The 21729-nt window shown below is 33.9% G+C and overlaps 1 protein-coding gene and 1 non-coding gene across 2 annotated transcripts; both read right to left on the reverse strand.

Annotated features, from left to right (window-relative positions):
- Positions 1–230: 230 nt before the first annotated feature.
- SPD1 (P-loop containing nucleoside triphosphate hydrolases superfamily protein) lies at positions 231–5351 on the reverse strand. Its single transcript, XM_039029640.2, has 9 exons — positions 4446–5351; positions 3840–4054; positions 3348–3498; positions 3072–3263; positions 2652–2814; positions 2198–2556; positions 1829–2005; positions 1521–1676; positions 231–725 (listed from the first exon to the last, which is right to left on the reverse strand). Exons 1-9 carry the CDS (start codon positions 4962–4964, stop codon positions 456–458), a joined length of 2202 nt encoding a protein of 733 aa, XP_038885568.1. The 5' UTR covers positions 4965–5351; the 3' UTR covers positions 231–455.
- Positions 5352–7498: 2147 nt separating this feature from the next.
- On the reverse strand, positions 7499–7583 carry TRNAY-GUA (transfer RNA tyrosine (anticodon GUA)). Its single transcript is given in 2 exon segments — positions 7499–7534; positions 7547–7583. It is a non-coding gene; the product is annotated as a tRNA-Tyr (tRNA).
- Positions 7584–21729: the final 14146 nt, after the last annotated feature.

Consider the following 21729-nt stretch of genomic DNA (forward strand, 5'->3'; position numbering starts at 1 on the left):
CCAAAAAAATCATTTTTGTTTAAACTCTTTTGATAAATTATTTAAAATACATTTTGAAAGTTTTTTACAAGCTATTTTGAGTAGTTACCAAACATTTCAATTTTTTTCAAAATGATTTATTTTTAAAGTTAAACCAAAACAAACCAAAACACATCATTCGTTTGTTTTCCTTTTCCCAATTTTCCATCTAAACTAATAAAAGATGATCGCTAGCTACAGGGGAGTAAGAGTTGGTTGAATATTGGAGTACATATTCATTACAACAGTCATTTCACTGTTTGATTGAAGGAATCTTTACAATGTTGTATAACCAGGATGGCATAAGATATAAATAATTATGTTAATCAGATATAGATATATATGTATTATTTACATGCATGTACATAATAAATTGACAATTGTATAACCAGAAACAATAGAATAAACTGTACCATGTTTAAGGTTCTGGTTAAATTTCATTCAGGTAGCAAGGGGAGCCTAGAGATACCAGTTCCTTCCCCAGTTAGTGGTTTTGAACTTGATTTTGGTTCTTTAAGATTCTTGTTCTTCAACCTTAATGGAAGAATTTGCAACCTGGGGTTTGGATCAGAACTGGAGTATTCAGCTGCTAACTGATAACTTTCCACAAGTTCAAGTTGTCGGGCGACTATTTCGGAACGTCGAGGCAGAAGTTCGACTGGCTCTCCACCAGGAATGACAATGTATTCAATGGCGAGTCTAACTTCCTGTCAGATTTCGGAACAGGAGAAGATTATGACCATGTCCTTCATAGTGTATATGGAACAATAATAGATCTCAAAAGAATCACACCAATTAAGTGTACAAATACAATTTTCATATCATCAGAATTGGTTTTTAATTATTAAAAACATGATTTTGAAAATGATGAAAATGATTTTCAGCTTTTAATCGTTTCAGAATCACTCCTAAACATGCTAGTACATTTTACTGAACTAGATGAATAGATAACGTAAATTCAAATTCTCTGAACAGGAGTACAATTTTAGACAGAAATAGCAGAGTAAGGTATGATGCTTGCGGAAGACAACAGAATTGCAGTTGAAACTGGAATAGAGTGCCATTAACTATGAATCTAGTTCTAACTTATGATCACATAAAGCAAGAGGGAAAAAGGCACGACTTGTACTAAATGAATAGAAGTTTCAGCACATAAATAAAAATATTATTTAAAATTTGTGCTAATTTTCTGGACGTGATATCAATTGGTATGAAATTTTGTCATATGAAATCAGAAAATTACTTAAAGGACTTCATGTTATAAACGTCCAAAAAAAGCATTTGTTGCGAATTTATAATTCAGATTGGGAAAAACAAAACCTCTTGTTAACAAGTAATGCTAATTGCAACAATGGGCTAATGATTTTGACCATCAGAATCAGTGACATATGATTAAAATTCAAATTTTACTTGCATAAATAATGGGTAATATTGGGCTTGGCAAATGCAAAACAACACACCCGTACGCACAAACAAAAACATCAACGTGCAAAGGAAATTACCTCCAATGCATCTATCTCTTCTAGGGATGGCTTTCTTTTTGGTGCATCATCTTCTATTACAATGTCAGGGGTTTTTCGTGGTTTCTTTGTTGTAGAGCTGGAGTCTATCTTTATAATCATTCGGATTGCCTTGACCATTTGAGCCATAGTGTTTGACTGTGTAATGATAGAATTGTAAATATCTAAAGAAAGAATGTGCTCATTTTTTAGTTATAGAAGAAAAGAGTAACGACCTTACTTGAACAGATCCGTTCTATAGGTTGTATATCTGTGTCCTTGAGTTCTAAAGTTATAGAAGTAAAGCATACCTTGATTACAAATACAGGCAAATGGTGAAATTTTGCTACACTTCGGACCCATGGGTTTTGCTTCATTTCATTACTGGTTGCTAATATTGCATCAGCAGATTCAATGTCATCAGTTACGTCTATTTCATTCTCAAGCCCCAATACTTGTGCCACTTGAAGTAGATCAGATTCAAGAATCTGAAAGTGCCAAATCAAGGGCATCAGCACATTTTTATTGTGAAATATAGTAATCAAAAAGTACATCATTGTAAGCTTAAGTATTACCACATTATTCCATCCCATCCCAAATGCAACCGCCCCCAACACCAAACCATACAGAACAAACGTTTAAGTTATTAATCATAATTTATATTCAAACATCGGATTTACCTTATAAGTATAGACTCGCACAGGTGAGCTCTTCTTGCTCACAGGTCTACTCTTAGACTGATGAGAAAAGTGACCAACGTCTTCTATGTCAGAATCATGATCAGCAATGATGTTATGATCTTTTAAATTTACTCTTCCTTGAAGACTCGTTTCGTGTTTTCGAGATGGCTCCATGGAATGGTTAGCATAAGTTTCCATATGACGTACTTCCAAGTTAGAGTCACTATCAGCAATAATGTTACCATCTTTTGAAGGTAATCTTTCGTGAAGACCAAAACTCTTTACATGATTTGGAGATGGCCCCATAGAATGGTTGGCATAAGTATCTACATGACGTACTTCAAAAAGAGGAGTTTTTCCTACACCAATGAGAAGACAAACGGTAGGTGATCAATTGTACAAATATATTTGAAGGAGTACAGTGTAACAATTTCAAATTAGTTGGAGAAAGTACCTGCTAATATTGCATCAACTGTTGTATCCAATCTGTGATGAACACGACATTCAGTTTTGGATATCATCTCAACTGCACAAGTAAAAGTAGAAGGTCCTTTTCTCTCTAGAATTGTCTTCTGCACTTTTCTTTTCCTTGCTTCCTCGTCACCAAGGGTCACACTCTATGTCCAAGAAAATGAAAAGAAAAACAAAAACAATAGCAACTTTCATCAATATACTTCCGTTATAGAAAACAGGATTAGTAAGACAGCTAGCAGTTCACAAAACTTTTTTCCTCCACGATGATGTGACAGAAATGATGGCTACGGAGCACATCTTCATTTAACACTTGACTAACAATTGCTCATATACTCTAGTTAAAGGCACGTGCATATACATTAGATGCAGGCTGAGAGAAATCAAAGGATTTTTTTCACACCTCAATGCCACCAACAAGGATTTGCAATGATGGATTTTTTATGATGTTGTCAATGGTGATCCCGTGAGCTGTCCCTACGAGCTGAACTCCTCTTTGAGCAATGGTGCTGGCAGCTAGTGCTTCAAGTTCTGTTCCAATTTCATCAATGATTATGGTTTCAGGCATGTGGTTCTCCACTGCTTCAATCATAACCTACACAGAAAGCAACTCGAACCTTGACGTGGGACTATCAAATGAAGTAATGGTCAAAACCATAATTGTGTCTTGTGCTCTCACTGTGTGCTGCATGTTAACATTAGGGACTTGCATCCTCCTTGCACTGCCTATTCCTGCATGGGGAACATCTCCATCACCTCCAATTTCATTGGAAGTATCCACAATAACAACACGTTTCTTGTGGTCATCTGCCAACATCCGAGCAATTTCTCTGCATAAGACGAAGAATACAAGAGAGAGATTTTATCCCATGATTCCATGTGGTAAGTAAAGGGAGGGTAGGCCATAACTTAAACAATGTAAGACTACAAAGAAAGTTCAGTTTAGCTCATTCTTTATGGCCTATACTTGGAGTTAGAAGTTGAAAAACAATATCCTCATTCTTATGGTGTGGTATTTTGAGATGCATTGATCCAAAGACTTGTTATAAACGTTGCCTCCACTGGTTTTCTTACACTTTTTAGTACAACGTTCTGCCAATCAAGACTCAAGAAAAAGGGAAGAATAATAAGAGATTTGAGTTTTCTAGTTGTTCTTAGTAAATCTACATACCTGATTAATGTGGTTTTCCCAACTCCTGGCGGTCCAATGACCAAGATGGAACCTCCACCCTCAACTAAATCACGAATGATCTCAGCACTTCCAGAGACAGAACGTCCCACCCGACAAGTAAGACCAATAATTTGCATTTTACGGTTCCGAATTGCACTTATCCGATGCAAAGATCTGTCCATGCCAGATCGGTTGTCATCTGAGAAGTCTCCAACCTAAATAACAGACCAAGTTCCCAAAAATTTAATTAATCTTCAACCTTTAGATGGCCTAATTCAACAACTTTTGATATATTTTTTAACTATATGGTTTTCATTTGAGCCTCGTTATTTTACAAGACAACTTTGTGCCATGTTTCAATAAATTTCAGCAGAGCCAATCACAAAAGGGACGAGTTTGACGCTGCTAAATGTGTATCGTAAATTACATCTGACAGGGGAGCTGAATCTTAATTCTTACATAGCATTTCCGTATGAAAATTACGTCTAGTTCATCCACTATTTCCAACTTTATGCACAATAATTCAGAAAATAAACATTAATTATAATCCGATTAAGAGTGAATCATATATATTTTGGAGGATAAAAAAAATACTCAAATCATCACCTTAGATATCGCGTGGCTTAGATCTTCATGCTTCACAGGCTCTTCCGAAATGGCCCAATCCCCCGATGGAAACCTAGCAATTGGGTTCCTTCCCAAATCCAAGACTACCTCAATCAATTCCCGAAATTCAGTGTGCGAGCTCAGCTCCTTCCTCATCCTCGAAGGCAAAAGTTCAATAAACATCTCCAACTCCGCAGTAGCCTCCGACTGCGACGAAGTCGAAGCAGAGTCTGAATCCAAGTTGGAATTCGAATTCGACAAATTCGTCAACAACCCATTCCCTGAAAACAACCGATCAGACGACGGCCTACGAATTTCAGGGGAACGAAACGACGGAGCTGAAGATTCAGACGAAACAACCCCCTTACGCACACGACGTGTTCGACGAAACGACGAGGAGAATTTCGAAACGGAATGAGAGTTTTGCAAATATGCAAGAGTCGAAATAGGGATTTGATTCGCCGAATGCCACGAACTGTGGAGATCAATCAGCAAAAAATGCGAATTCAAAGCTCTCATCCTCGCTCAGTCCTTGACTTCTGTGAACCCAATTTCTGTTTCGAATTTGTTAAATGAAGAAAAACCCAGATATGGGGAAGAGATTGAGAATGAGTAGAACAAGAAAGATGATGATGATGAAGAAGAAGAAGAAGAAGAAGAAGAAGAAGATTCGGAGTATCTCCTTTTCGGGATGGAGATTTTGGAGGGAAAGTGGGAGCCACCAGAGCGAACAGCGAGCTGCTCTTGACCGTTGAAGCCTTCGGGGATGTAGCGACTTAAAACAGACCACACATTTTTATTTTTATTTTTATTTTGGACAAAATAAAGAAGAAGAAGAAGGTTGAATTGAATAGAATTGGCTTCTTTTACCCAAATCCTTGGAACTCTTTGAAAAATCTTTCATTTGCTTTGTTAGCCAATTGCTTGGAACTCTTTATTGACATGCAACCTTCCTAAAAAATATATTTTTTTTTTAAAAAAAATAAACTATATGTAAAAATATCTTTATCATCCTCATACTTAAAAAATTCTGTTCATTTTAGCCTAAAAAAGCTCCCAAAAGAACTAATAGTTAAAAAAAATGAATGAAAATAATAAAAATAAGATAAAATTGAAAAGGTTATTCCTCCTTCCTAAGATACCAAGGATGTGTTTGAATATTGTCATGTATTCTCCAATTTGCTACAGTATTTACTATTTACTATAGTTTTTACTATTTTACATTCATCGTTTTTTATTCTTTGCAACACTATTTACCATTTTCTTCTTAAATTAAAGTAGTTTACACCTCAAACACATACTATTATAATCCAAATTAAAATAATCTATACCACAAATACAAACTATTATAATCCAATTATAATAACATAGGACTATAATAATCAACTCCTTGTCTCAAACGCCGCTTAAATAATTAAGGACGGCTAGTAACTCGTAGTCTCATATGTATGATTGTGCTTTTAGGAAGAGAGTAAGCTTTTGACACATCACTGACTCATGTATGATTTACTCTTCAGTTTCAACTTAAGCTCTCCCTAAATTTGAGCTCCCCTCACTTTTAAATAATATTTTTCCAAGCTTTGTTATGAGATACCCTGAATATAATAAGGATATTTGTGGTAATGAGTTGAATTATTTAGTCTTACATTTTAGTCGTGGGCTCGTATAATGATAAGTTAATAAGTAATGGGAAATTGGAATTGATGTTTTTTAGTCATTGAAATTAAGAAAGTGGTGCCCTTAACATCATCATTGTAAGTTTGAAATTAATATTTTTTTAGTATAATAGATGTGAGAGGATTTAAACCAATAACATTTTGGTTGCTAACACATATTACATGTCAGGTGATCTACGCTAACTGGGACAATTATTTTAAAGTATCATGCCCTTATATATAGTTTAAACTCTAAATAAGATACATGTATATATTTAATGTTAACATAGGCATAGTTAAATTGGAAAATACACTCATCCACCAAAATAAAAAAGATTCGTATAATCACTATTAAACTTTTAAAAAATGGTCTATAAGTTATGAGTCTAATTCTTATCTAGTCTCGTGCTCAAAATATAACACTTTTACTCTGAATTGTTTAGTTTAACTTCCCTTCGGTTTTTTAGATTTCAAAATGTTACAATTTTACTTTTGAATATTGAATTTAGTTTTGAATCGGTTCATAAATTTCATTTTATTGTATTTTTACCTTTAATTTTGATCAATGCTTATTTTGATAGTTGATGTAATATTTTAAAAAATGTAACATTTTTAAGTTCATGACTTAAATAGGAATTAGGCTCAAAATTTGTGGAACAAAATATATAAGATTAGAAACTAGGGTTTTCATCGGTTGGGTTGAGTTGAGTTGAGTTGAGTTGAGTTGAGTTGGGTTGGGTTGAAACACTTTTTAGATCCAACCTAATTGTTCGGGTTGTAAATTTTTTTTAACCCAAATATCTCTTATTAAAAAATAAACTCAACCCAACCCAACCATGAAATATTTTGGTTGGGTTGATTCGGGTTAATCGGATCATTTATTTACAATTTTGTTATAAAAAGAAGCAAAACACAAATATGTAAAAATCTAATTTAATTATTTTCATATATTGAATTGAGATTAACTACTCAACTTTAATCTATATAGTGTAAATTTTATTTTTAAAGTACAAAGAAACTACCTTTAAGAGTTGTTGAAGAATAAATTATTAAAAAAATTATTAAAATTAATATATGTATAAATAATTGTGTTATAAGTAATATATATATATATATATATATTAAAATTAATAATAAATTCGAGTTATTCGAATCATATTAGGTAAATCTATGAACTAATCAAACCCATAAAATTTTTATTTATTTGAACTCAACCCAAATAAATTGATAAATCAATCTAAACTGTTTGAATTAATCGTTTTTTTTATCATGAATAAACGTAAAGGGGGAGGGGGACCGAAATGGCCACTTTCAACGTGCCGTGTGATGATTTGTAGTTTGTAGTTGAAAAAATCATAACGAAAATAAAGTAACAAATTTTGATTCTAAAATGAAACATCCGACCTGCCGGATTCGAACCAGCGACCTAAGGATTACAGCATCCTACTACAGTCCTCCGCTCTACCAACTGAGCTAAGGTCGGATAATGATTAAAAAATCATTTTTAATTAAATATTATTATCAATATTATTTCAACTGTCATCGCATTAAATTGGAAAACTATTCACTGTTTTGTTTTTTATTTAAAAAGTAAAAATTAAAAAAAATAGAAAATTCTTATAAATAGAAAAATCCCAAAAATATTTATATTTTATAGTAAAAAGTTTTAAAAGTATTTTGTACTTTTGGAACATTTTGCTATAAAGTGTAAATATTTTTTATAGTTAAAAAGGTCCTAATAAAATATTCACTCTTTTATATTAGTTGAAAACGCGACTAAAGTTATTGAAAAACTAAAGATATATATGTATCATGAATATTATGATAATAGATGCTCATGCTTAGTGTTCTGCTCATTGACCATGTGTCATGTCCAAATTTCTAAGTGTTGTCCATGTGTTCTCAACAAACATTATAGTGTCCATGTAATCCACCTCCTACTTGCCAAATTGTTTATAAGTAGTGACATTTTGTGGGTTTTAAAACATAAACACATTGGCAAGGTCCATGAAAATTAGAGAAAGTAGAGAATTTAGATAAATTTCTTATTCTATATTTTGTTAATTTATTTTATTTTATTTATTTATATACTATGTTTAATTTATTTTAATATTTATTTATTTATTTTATTTATTATTATATCTTATTGGTATCTGTGTACCTGTTGTGCTCTTCAAGTTCACCACACGTTATAAGTACAAGTTTCTATCGTTTTTCTTGCTAAAGGTAGGTCCTAAAGATATATTGGTTTTTTCTTCTTCGTTATAATTAATAAATTTAATGTTATTTTACATATTTAATATCTATTAAATTTATAATATAAATACAATATTTCATGATAGTGCTACCATGATAATTTTCACAAAATTAGAATTTATCGCCCCTTAATATTAACTGTAATAATTATTTGTCATTAGTACTTGATGTCAAAATGCACCTGGATGCCATAAAAATGTGATCATCAGAAAACATTTTTTCTTCAAAGCTCGTCGTAAATGGATTGAATTGAGGCTCCAAAATTTTAAATCAATATATTAAAGAAGATATTTTTCTATATTTCGGATATGCTCCTGCAATAGCAATATCGAGAGAAAGTTTTAAACAGTATTTTGAACTAATTTCATGTCTTCTCGTGACCGAACAAAATAACGAGTCATTAATGAAAAATCATGAATCTCGACCAATCGGGACGACACCATTCCCTAAAGTGAATGTCGTGAATAGTAATAACAATCATGGTCGTGATCAAGGTCATGACCGTGGCAAATGAATAAATAATTATTATTTTTGTGGTGGTCGTTCTAATCATTCAAATTTCAAAAGAACTTTACAAAATGATGATCACAAGGGAAAAGTTCCACAAGATAAAAGTTCAAAACTGTTGAAAATAAATGCTTTTGATGCGGAATAACTGCATTGGTCACATACCTGTTGTACGTCAAAACACTTAGTTGATCTCTTTCAAGCCTCCCTGAAGGAAAAAAGGAAAAATGTGGAACAAATTTTACATACTTGAATAATGAGATATTTTACCCATCCAATATAACAAATTTGGATGTGGCATGTTTTTTCTCTTGAAATGAAAATTGACACGATTGATGGCATAACAGGCGTTTCTTTAGATTTTGAGAATATTTAGTATTAATGTTGTCTATTTTTTTAAAAAAAAAAATTATTTTCATGTTTTTTTCCTTGGTTAATATTAAATTTTGTATATTTCAAGTGTCGTTTTTCTCATTGTAATTATTTTCTTTTAGTGAAGAAATCTTGATCATTTTCATAAGTTGGATGACTAAAAAATGAGTAAAGAAATCTATGTCTGGCAAACAGTGCAACTACACATACAATACTTACAAGTAGAAAATACTTTTCCAAACTGACAATGCTAGAAGCAAAAGTCAATACAATATTAGGTTATACAAACCTGATTGAAGGGTTTAGAATTGACAATGCACTATTTTTGTTGAGGTTGGTGTCCTAAATCTCGTAAGGTCCTATAGTTTGTAGTTGCATTGTACAAACATCTTGTTTATTTCAATTTTAATTGCATTAACCACAAATCAATAAACTAACATCTAATGTTATCTTTTCGCTTAAACATGTATGTACAGATATACGGGCATGTTTAAGTGATAACCTAAATGATATGTACTAGATGGATAAGGCTGGATACCTTATCCTAGTGACACTACGAGTATGACTCGCTTTGTAGATGTTACAATTGTTGTAAAATGCTACAAATGATCTAATCCAGATCATTCATGGGAAGACATGTGAGCAAGGATATTTTATACAAATGAGTTTGTATAAGACCGGACCACGAAATGTTTAGTCTCGTTATATAATGTTGTTCATAATAGAAACTTACATTTCACTAGGATGATCATAGGTAACATGACCTGAATCCTGAGTGAGTTATATGGGTGAGCCTATGAAGGCGATCCTTTGATTTGTATGGGTGAGAGTGGTCGGATTGCTAAGTCTACTATTTTGGGGATTCGTCTGATTGAGGAGTTGGGAACACAACTACACAAGAAGAAATTCACTCATTCCCCAACGTCAGGGTAAGTAGATAAATTATTCCCTTAAGAGCTGATTCCAAGGCTTGAGTAATGTGGTGTCACACCCTCTCTTGGCCCAAGAGGAAATTGATCATAGTTGGACTATGATTTATCATTGTAGAGGGATCCATGGTACTTAAGAAGTTAGATGTAACTATAGGGGCAAAACGATAATTTTGGCCCAGCTGTACTTACGAGCAATTTGTAAAAGGTCATTGTACTGTTGACTAGTTATATCCAATGGACACAGAAATATATCTGCAGTGCGAAGAGTGTAACTGTCGGTCTTTAGTGGAGTGCCCGACAGTTAACTGATGGTGAATAATTAATTAAACTCCTTTAATTAAATTATTCGAATCATTCAAATTAATTGAGGGAATTAATTATATAATTAATTTAATTTTAATTATATATGATATAATTACTGTAATATATTTGACACATTATAATATAAAGTATATTTAAGTATATTTAAGAGGAAATAAATATATGTATATGATTTAAATATTAATTATATGAATTTGGTTCATATAATTAAATTTAATATAAATAGGATTTATATTAAATGCAATTGATAAGAGAATAGAAACTATAGGTTATATTGTATGATACAATATAGAAACTATAGGTACTACAAGAAGAAGAGGCTTTAGTTTAATTAAATTTTAAACTAGTGGTACTACAAGAAACTTTATTACAAGGCACACGTTCTTAAGTACGAGATTAAAGTTTCTTTTTAAGATACGAAAGAGGTGAAGAAGAGACTTTAGTTCTATTAAAAATGACTAGAAATTATAGTCAAAATGTTTCAAGAGAAATTTGAAAGGATTAATAGGTCATGATCACTATCGAGTGAGGTATGATGTTTTGGTTCTTCATGTAACATGCATAAAAGGAAGAAGAATTACTAGTTGGAGCATAAAACGATAGTATGAGGAAATCTTTACAAGACCTAAGTAAGATGAATTGTTCAAGGAAGGCCAAGATGGTTGAAATTATAGTTGTCTTTAAATAAGAGAAAACTAGTTGTTGGATTGAAAAATTCTTAAGGTACTTGGGTTTGAACTATGTGTTTGTTGCAATGAAAAGATTCAAGTTTAATTACTTATGTCAAGAGAAAGGATAAGTATTTGTAGTATAAAAGCAATGTTATCTTGTGAGAAATATCCTATTAAAGTTATAAGTTTGGAATGAAATTTTAGATTTCTGGGAAAGGTTATAAAGGGTCATATGTCTTGGTTTAGAAATTATGTTTCACTCGAGAAGTGAAAAGTGCACCTTCAAGTTGTTGAGTTAAGCAAGGATAAATGTGAAGAAAAATAAAAATATTTAAGGAAAGATTTTATTAATTTAAAGAGGTAAATGGAAATTAATGTATTCAAGACTCGCAAATAGTTGAGTATGGTTTGGATTTTAAGATATGATATGGGTGGTTATATTGTATATATGATTAAATATGGATGATAGTTATATTTGATATAACATATAGTTTAATATATATTATATGATAAGATAGTTATTATATAAATATATATTAATTGATCGATTTATTAAAATAAATTAACTTTATTTAATTTATTTTTAATCAATTGTTGGAAGGACATTGTAACTCCCTCCCTCTCTTTTCTCTAAAACATGAGAGTGGGGCTGAATGATGGTTTCTGCTATTCTTCAATGAGTTAATAGAGATACAGAAACGCTCTCTGGAAAATAATTTTTCTATGAGATATTCCTCCTCTTATCTTTTAATATTCCCTCCTAATTAAAATAGTCAGAGCCCACAAACTCTTGGGTTCTCATCCCAGAAAATACCAAGGTAACCTTTGTAGTGGTGTTCATTAGTTCGAGGGATTCAATTGAAGAATTGTTCTTTAAAGGTAGGGGTTTTCTAACCCATTTTATTTTTCCTGTATTTTGTTTTTTTTTTTCAAGCATGCTGGATTTTTCTAAATCAAATGCATGGTTTTTTTCCTCTACTATAAAATTTTATATACTATGAATTTTGGGATTTGGGTCCGATCCCTACTTCCACTCAAGGACCTCTAACAGGGTTCCTTCATTTCTCTAGTCAATTAAAGAGAAATCTACTTAGTTTTAAAGATACGTTGCGATGGTTATCATATTGAGATTGATAGAAAGAATAATATTGAGTATCTTTATATTATATCTATTGTCTCATAAGAAAAACGTATACTGGAAGAGTTTCCTGCTTTATAGGGTTGGCAAAAATCCCTACCCCAATTGGGGTCAAATCGGGGACCCAAAACGACTCTCGAACCAGAGACAAGGCGGAGATGGGGAAGGTATTCCCCGCCTTGTCCTCGTCCTCGATCCCACCCCAATTTTTTTTAAATTTTTTAATACATATATTTATTTATGTGTGTGAGAGAGAGCTTTAAAGCTATTGTTTTTGTTTTTTTTACTTTTTTTTTATTTCATTTCATTTTTTAACTTTTTATTAAATTTTAAAATAAAGAAATGTTAAAAATTCTTTTTTATTAATAATTTAAATAAATAAATCAATAATAATTCCAACTTTTTACGTAAAAGTATACCAGTTTAATATAAATACAATTTTTTTATTTTAAATAAAAAATAATAGACGGAGAATTTTTTTTCCACGAGGACTTGATCCCCGAATGAAGATTCCCCAACCCCCACTCCTCAAAATCAAGAATGGGGTGGGGACAGAGATTAAAAATCTCCATGGAGAAAAGGATGGGGAGTGCATCCTCGGCCCTGCCCCGCCCCGTTGCCAACCCTACTACTTTATCTTCTAGATTATATTATATTCATATGCGAGTAATTGAAACATACACAATAATGAACCTGAAGTTCATGAATCTAGACATATTTACAATTTGGCATGACAAATTAGGTCATCCAGGGTCTATAATGATGAGAATAATTATTGAGAATTCAAATGGACATCTATTAAAGACCTAAAAGATTTTTCAATCTAATGCATTATCATGTGATGCTTGCTTTCAAGAAAAATTGATAATTAGACTATCACCAGCTAAAGTGGAAATTGAATCCCCTACATTTTTAGAATGAATTTATGGTGATACATGTGGACCTATTAACCCACAAAGTGGACCATTTAAATATTTTATGGTATTAGTGGACGCATCCAGTATATGGACACACATGTGCTTATTATCAAGTCGAAATCTTGCATTTGTAAAAGATTACTTGCTTAAAAAATTAAGTTAAGAGTACAATTTTCTAATTATATAATTAAGATCATTCGTCTTGGAAATTCTGGTGAATTTACATCCCATGCTTTTGATAATTATTGTATGTCAATTGGGATAAGTGTTTCACATCCTGTAGCTCATGTTCATACAAAAAATGCTTTAGCAGAAGCATTCACAAAACGCTTGCAGTTAATTGCTAGACCATAGCTTGTGAGAGCTAAGCTTTCTGCATCTATTTGAGGACATACTATTTTGCATGCAATGTCACTTGTACGCATTAGACCACAATGGAAGCGTTTTGTTAGAACGCCTTGCATCCCGCAATTCGGTTTTTACAATAAACAAAACCATCATACTAAAGAGAATGTATAAACATGTAAATTAGCATGTATCAAGGAAAAGATTATAACGATCCTTACCTTTGTGCATGCCCCAAGTGCCATGAACAATCCTCTCCAAGGTTCCAACGAATGAATCTCCAAACGGTCTTGATCACGAACAACTCCTTGAGAGATCTCGAACACTACCACGAGAGTTACCTCGTTATTCTCTAGGGTTTCATTAGAGGAATAGGTGGTATCTAACTAATGGGAGAGGGAAAGGAGAAAAGAGTTTGAAAAGTAGAAAGGATTTGGCTTAGAGAAAATTCTGCACAATAACACTATGATGTTGTTGTTGGGGTTGATGCCCTAAATCTCGTAGAGTCCTATAGTTTGTAAATGTTTTGAACAAACTCATTGTGTATTTAATAAAATATATGATATTTTATTTCATATTTTAGTTGCATTAACCACAAGCCAATGAACTAATATCCAAGGTTATCTTGTAACTTAAACATGTATGTAGAGACATATGGGTGGATTATGTTTAAGTGATAATCTAAATGGTCTATAGTAGATGGATAAAGTTGGGTACCTTATTCTGGTGATACTACGAGTATGGCCCACTTTGTAGGCGTTACAATTATTGTAAAGTGCTATGAATGATCTGATCATGATCATTCATGTATAAATATGTAAGTGGAGATATTTTATACAGAGAAGTTTGTATAAGACCAGACCCCGAAATATTTAGTCTCATTATATAACACCGTTTATAATATATACTTACATTTCACTAGGATGACCATAGATAACATTATCTAAATCTTGAGTGAGTTGTGAACTCCTGCCTATGAGGGCGGTCCTTTGATTTGTATGAGTGAGAGTGGCCAGATCGCCGACTCAATAAGCCTAACATTTCGAGGATTCATCTGATTGGGGAGCTAGGAACACAACTACAAAGAAGGAATTCACTTCTTCCTCAAGATCCGAGTAAGTAGATAAATAGCTCTCTTAAGAGTTGATTATGGGGCTTGAACAACGTGGCGCCACACCCTCTCCTAGCTTGAGAGGGGTTTGGTCATAGTTGGACTATGATCTATTGTTCATTGGAGGGATCGGTGGTACTTAAGGAGTTAGATGTAACTATAGGGGCAAAATGGTAATTTATGGCCTGAGGCGCCACACCCTCTCCTGGCCTGGGAGGGGTTTGGTCATAGTTGGACTATGATCTATTGTTCATTTGAGGGATCGGTAGTACTTAAGGAGTTAGATGTAACTACAGGGGCAAAACGGTAATTTGACCTAGCTGTACTTACGAGCAATTTATGAAGAGTCGTCGTATTGTTGATTGGTTATATCCAATGGACATAGAAATATACCTATAGTGCGAGAGTGCAGCCATCAGTCTTTAGTGAAGTACCCGACAGTTACCGATGGTGAATAACTTAATTAAAGAGTTTGATTAATTGTTCATGTAACATTGAAGCTTCAAGCTACATGTTCATGAGGTGCTCTTGGTAGCTCAATAGGATGAAATGAGAATCGGTTTTTGGATTAATTTGAATTGTTCAAATTACTTGAGGGATTTAATTGTATATGATATAATTTTAATTATATATGATATAATTAGTGAAGGAATCTCGACATGAGGAGATCCTTGAATAAAAATGGATCGTCCAAATTCCATCAATTATTGAATACAAAATTTACAGTCATCATACAAGAGATATGCATTTAACATTAAATTACAGCATGCCTTAAGCAAGAAACAAGTTCAAGAGATATCACCTTTGAAGAACCTTTCTTCACGAATCCCTCAAACAATCACGAACAAAACTCCTTCTTCGTGAATCTCCTTCTTCTCACCCGGACACTACCAGTCAAGAACCCTCTGTATTCTCTTTTGGGATTAAATGATTCAAGCAGGAGTTGTGGGCTTTGCTTGAATCCTTGGTAGAGGGAAGAAGAAGGAAAGGATGAGATTTTTCTTAGAGTATTCTTCTCTTAGATGGAGAACACTAGTAGAAGATGATCTCTCTCCAACCAATTTGAAAAACACGTTAATTATTGAGAGAATATGGGGAGGGAGTTATAACTCATTTTTTTTTATTAATTTCAAATAAATTAATAAAATATAATATATTAACTGCTTTATTATATATACGTTATATGTTATATCAAATATAACATATAGCCTATAGTTTTATATTGCATCAAATACAACATAAACTATACTTTTTATTCTCTCTCGACTATACATGATATTTAATATAAATCACATTTATGTTAAATCCACTTATATGAATCTCATTCAAATAAATGATATTCGGATCATATCCAAATATTTTATTCCTCTCAATATAAATCATATAATTGGTATTTGAATCATATTCAAATTTCTCTCATAATGTATCGAATACATTATAATTAATTTATATAATTAATTCCCTCAATTAATTTGAACACTTTAAATTAATCCAAAGATTAAATCCCTATTGAGCTATAGTGGGGACCTTATGGACTTGTAGATTGAAGCTTCAATGGTACTCAGATAATTAATTAAACAATTTAATTAAATTACCCAACATCCGTTAATTGCTGGTCACTCCACCAAAGACCGACAACTGCACTCTTTGCACTACCGATAAATTTCGGTGTCCATTGGATATAACCTATCAACAGTGTGATGACCCTTCATAAATTCACAAATTGCTTATAAGTACAGTTGGGCCAAAAAACCGTTTTGCCCCTGTAGTTACATCTAACTTCTTAAGTACAACTGATTCCTCTAATGAACAATAAGTCATAGTCCCACTATGATCAAGTCCTCTCGGGCCAGAAGAGGGTGTGGCCACTATGTTCAAGACTCGGAATCAGCCCTTAAGAGATTAATTTATCTATTTGCCCCTGCATCTGGGAAGGAGTGAATTCCGACTTGTGTAACTAAGTTCCTAGCTCCCCAATCAGATGAGCAGGAGTTCACAACTCACTCAGAATTCAGGTCATGTCACCTATGGTCATCCTAGTGAATTGTAAGTCTCTATTATTAACGGCGTTATATAAAGAGACTAATCATTTTGTGGCTTGTGATGTATAATATATGATATTTACTTCACTTCTTGACTTTGCACATTTGGATGTTTTATTTGCTTTACCATAAACCAATAAACTTAAAATCCCTTGTTGTCTTTATATAACTTAAGCATGTATGTGGTGACATAGAAGAGGATCATGTCTTAAGTGATAATGAAAATGGTATGTAGTATATGGATATAGGAGGGAAACCTTATCTTGGTAACGCTACGGATGCGGCCCACTTTGTGGAATAGTTACAAGTGTTGTGACTTGTCATAGATGGTCTGATCCTGATCATTTATGTAGGGGGCATACGAATGGGGGTGTCCTATACAAAGAGTTTGTATAAGACTTGACCACGAAGTGTTAACGTCTCGTCATATAATTCCGTTCATGACAGAGACTTTATTTCACTAGGATGACCATAGGTAACATGACCTTAATCCTGCGTGAGTTGGGAACTCCTGCCATTGAGGGCGGTCCTTTGATTTGTATGGGTGCGAGTGGCCAGTGTGCCGACTCAAACCTACCACTTTGGGGATTTGTCTGATTTGAGATCTGCAAACTCAGCTTCACAAGATGGAGTTCAGTCCTTCCCCGAAGCAGGGGTAAGTAGATAGATTACTCCCTTAAGGGCTGATCCCAGGGCTTGAACGATGTGGCTGAAGGAACTTTTATTCAAGAGTACCTATGAGCGAAAGTGGATTTTTCCAGTTCATTGTGATAGAATTTCTACATATACATTCAAATATACAAATATGTATTCACAACGCTAAATTACTGGCATGCTTAAAAGATCAATAAATAAAAGACCAAGAGATCATAACAGTCGAAGACTTTTCTTCATAGCAAATCTCGCTTTCAAAGGAACAGCAAGTTATCGTTCAACAACACCCAATCGTCTACCATGAGCAGTCTCCACACGAACAGAAGGAAACGGGGATGACACCACCACTCAGTGCCCTCAGTATTCTCGGAGTGAGAATCCAATGGGTGGGCTTTATTCGGATTTGGAAGAGAGGAGGAGGTAAAGAGATCATATACAACGATCATGCAAGTGGGAGAAAAACTCGTCTATCGTATAGACAAAATGTTTGATCGTTTAGGTGAAGTATACGATCGTGTAGGTAAAGGTAAGCGATCGTCTAAACGATCATGTAGGAAAAACCTATACGATTGTTTAGTAAAGCTCGGGCGCTAAACGATCGTTTAGTAAATAGCGCGCATGAGCGTAAGCGTTAAGCGATCGTTCAGCACTATCGCATAGGCTCTGATTTTACTAAGCGATGACACACTTCAACACTATGTCCGCGCATCCAATGCTTAACACACCGTGAGCTATTTAAGCGTCTCAAATCGATTCTTCATCTTACTCATCCGTTATGAAAACAGAAGAGACGCCAGTCAATTACCCATAACTGTCCAATTAATAGAAAATAAATATAATCACATTATATTCATAACCTATGGTTAAATATCATATATTAACCATAGTATTTTTCCTCCACTAGATATAAATCATATTTATATCCAATTTCCTCCAAATTAAAGTATCTCATACATAAAGTTAATTATATCATATATAATTAACTAGTTCAATTATATCATATATAATCGAACTCCCTCTTGTCAATTTGAACATTTCAAACTGCCGTAGTTTAATTATATCAAACCATTTGTAGCACTTTACAACACTTGTAACATCTATAAAGTGGGCCACACTCGTAGCATCATCAAGATAAGGTTTCCCTCCTTTATCCATATACTAAAGACCATTTAGGCTATCACTTAAAGCACAATCCACTTGTATGTGTCCACATACATGCTTAAGTTACAACGATAACCAGGGATCTTAGTTTATTGATTTGTGGTTAATGAAACTAAAATTTCTCATATTTCATAGACAGTAGTGAATAAAATACCTCATATTATTAAATCACAAAATGTTTGTTCATACAGGTGTTTACAAACTACAGGACCCTACAAGATTTAGGGCATCAACCTCAACATACATCACATGTATATTAATATTAAAGTTGATGGATGGGGATAGAAAATCTCTAAACAAGGAAATAAAAGGCTAATCTATTACAAATAGAGAAGTGAACCAGGTCTTGAACCGCTTGACTTGAACCGCTTCTTAAAGAACCCTTGCAATTAATCATGTAGCAAACCCCTATGTGTTGAGCACCCATGCGATGAGCGTGCAACACTAGGCAATCGTGTAGCTACTGACTATACGATGAGCATGATAATCTATACGATCCTTTAGCACACAAGGATGCATCGAGTATCGAATATCGTGCGATCGTCTAGCAAGCGAACGCCTATGCAATCACGCAACCAACGCAACACGATCGTGTAGCAAACTCTACACGATCGCGTACCATTAGCTATGCGATCTCCTAATAAATGCTACACGATTGTGTAGTAAACACTACACGATCACATAACAAAAACTAAACGATCATTTAGCTCTAGCTACACGATGCAGTATCTTCCGTACCTTCGTTTCGTCTTCTCCATCGAAACGCACTGCAACCCTTCTTCTTTGAAGTCTCATGAGCGACTCAAAATTTAACAAATACAGACTCGATTGCAAATTATTGCCCAAAAACGGATGGGCCCTTACAAATTAACTTTGTAAATTTAAACAGAAAGTCATAAAACGAGAATTCTATCCCGTAAACATCCATCAACAAATCATCCACAAACATTTATCATATAAACACAATGCAAATCATAAAACCCATCAGTACTATAATACAAGAATGAAATTTGGAATCAGACACTTGTTGGGGATGATGCCCTAAAGTCTCGTGTCCTATAGTTTGTAAACAGTTTGTACGAACACTTGTGATGTATAATATATGATATTTATTTTACTTATTGACTTTGCACATTTGGATGTTTTATTTGCTTTACCACAAACCAATAAACTCAAATCACTGGTTGTCTTTATGTAACTTAAGCATGTATGTGGTGATATACAAGTGGATCATGTCTTATGTGATAACCAAAATGGTTTGTAATATATGGATATAGGAGGGAAACCTTATATTGGTAACGCTACGGATGCGGCCCGCTTTATGGAATGGTTACAAGTGTTGTGACTTGTCACAAATGGTCTGATTCTGATCATTCGTGTAGAGGACATGTGAGCGGTGGCATCCTATGCAAAGAGTTTGTATAAGACCTGACCACGAAGTGTTAACATCTCGTTATATAACACCATTCATGACAAAGACTTCACTTCACTAGGATGACTATAGATAACATGACCTCAATCCTGAGTGAGTTGGAAACACCTGCCATTGAGAGCGGTCATTTGATTTGCATGGGTGCGAGTGGTCAGGTCGCAGACTCAAACCTACCACTTTGGGGATTCGTCTGATTTGGTAGTTGGGAACTCAGCTACACAAGATGGAGTTCACTCCTTCCCCGAAGCAGGGATAATTAGATAGATAGCTCCCTTAAGGGCTGATCCCGAGGTTTGAACGATGTGGTGCCACACACCTTCTCATGGCCAGAGAGGTGTTCACACATAGTAGGACTATGTTGCATTGTTCATTAAAGGGATCGGTGGTACTTAAGGAGTGAGATGTAACTACAGAGGCAAAACGGTAAATTGGCCCAACTGTACTTACGAGCATCTGTGAAGGGTTATCGTATTCATGATTGGTTATATCCGATGGACACAGAAATATATCTGTGATAAGAAGAGTTCAGCTATCGGGCTTTAGTGGAATGTCTGGCAGTTAACGGATGGTAGATCTCGTGGCTAAAGAGTTTAGTAAGCTATTTACGTACTGTTGGAGCTTCGAGCCATAAGTCCATAAGGTCCTCTTGGTAGCTTGGACACAAGTTGAGAATCAGTTTTTGGGTCAGTTTGAAATATTCAAATTGACAAGAGGGAGTTTGATTATATATGAAATAATTGAACTGGTTAATTTTATATGATATGATTGACTAAATGTATGAGATACATTAATTTGGAGGAAATTGGATATAAATATGATTTATATCAAGTAGAGGAGAAAACACTATGGTTGATATATGATATCAAACTATAGGTTATGAATATAATATGATTATATATATTATTTTATAATTGGACGGTTATGAGATAATTGCCCGACGTTTTCTTTGAAATTATTCGTTAGTGGGAAGTTCAATTTAGTTTTCGTAAATGAAGAATAAAATGAAAATGGTTTTCATTTTGTAAGTGATACACAATATTGCTCACGGTGTGTTTGCAATCAATCGCATAGTGTTTGAGAGCCTATATGATAGCGCATCGCATTTACTAAACGATCGCTTAGCGCTTGAGCTGAACTAAATGATCATATAGACAATCGTCTAGATTTTCTTACACGATCGTGTACCTTGCCTAGACAATCAAGCACTCGACTATACGATAGTCTTTCAATTCTCCCACTTGCTTGATCTTTTGTACACGATAGTTTTTCTTCCTCACCTCTACCAAATTCGATCAAAGCTCACCCTTTGGATTCTCACTCTGAGAATACTGAGGGCTTCGATTAATGGTGTCGTCCCCGTTTCCTGGTGTTTGTGCGAAGCCGTTCGTGGTAGACAACGGAAGAGTTGCTGAACGATTGTCTGACGTTCTAGCGAGAGTGCAAAGAGTCCGTTCGTGTGATAGCGAGTTTTCAAGTGAAGAAAGTCTTCTACTGGTATTTTCTCTCAGTCTCTTGTTTATTCATCCTTTAAGCATGCCAGTAATTTAGCGTTGTTAATGCATATCTGTATGTGTGAATGTATATGTGGAAGTTCTGTCATAATGAATTAGAAAGATCTGCATCCGCTCATAGGTACTATTATATAAGAGTTCCTTCAAAACCAACAACCTGGATTTGATACCAATTGAAGGAATCTCGATATGAGGAGATCCTTTAGCGGAAGCGGATCATCCAAATTCCATTAATTATTGAATACAAAATTTACAGTAA

This window comes from Benincasa hispida, chromosome 4 (assembly GCF_027475165.1).
Source record: "Benincasa hispida cultivar pf3 chromosome 4, pf3_genome.v1.1, whole genome shotgun sequence".
NCBI classification, from domain to species: Eukaryota; Viridiplantae; Streptophyta; class Magnoliopsida; order Cucurbitales; family Cucurbitaceae; genus Benincasa; species Benincasa hispida.

Bases quoted from the DNA above. Each gene is read 5' to 3' on its own strand.
- SPD1 (XM_039029640.2), bottom strand. From the start codon at position 4,964: ATGAGAGCTTTGAATTCGCATTTTTTGCTGATTGATCTCCACAGTTCG. The intron at 2,815-3,071 runs GTGTGAAAAAAA...TCTTGGACATAG, and splicing joins TCCTTGTTGGTGGCATTGAG to AGTGTGACCCTTGGTGACGA. The intron at 2,006-2,197 runs GTAAATCCGATG...TGGCACTTTCAG, and splicing joins TGCGAGTCTATACTTATAAG to ATTCTTGAATCTGATCTACT.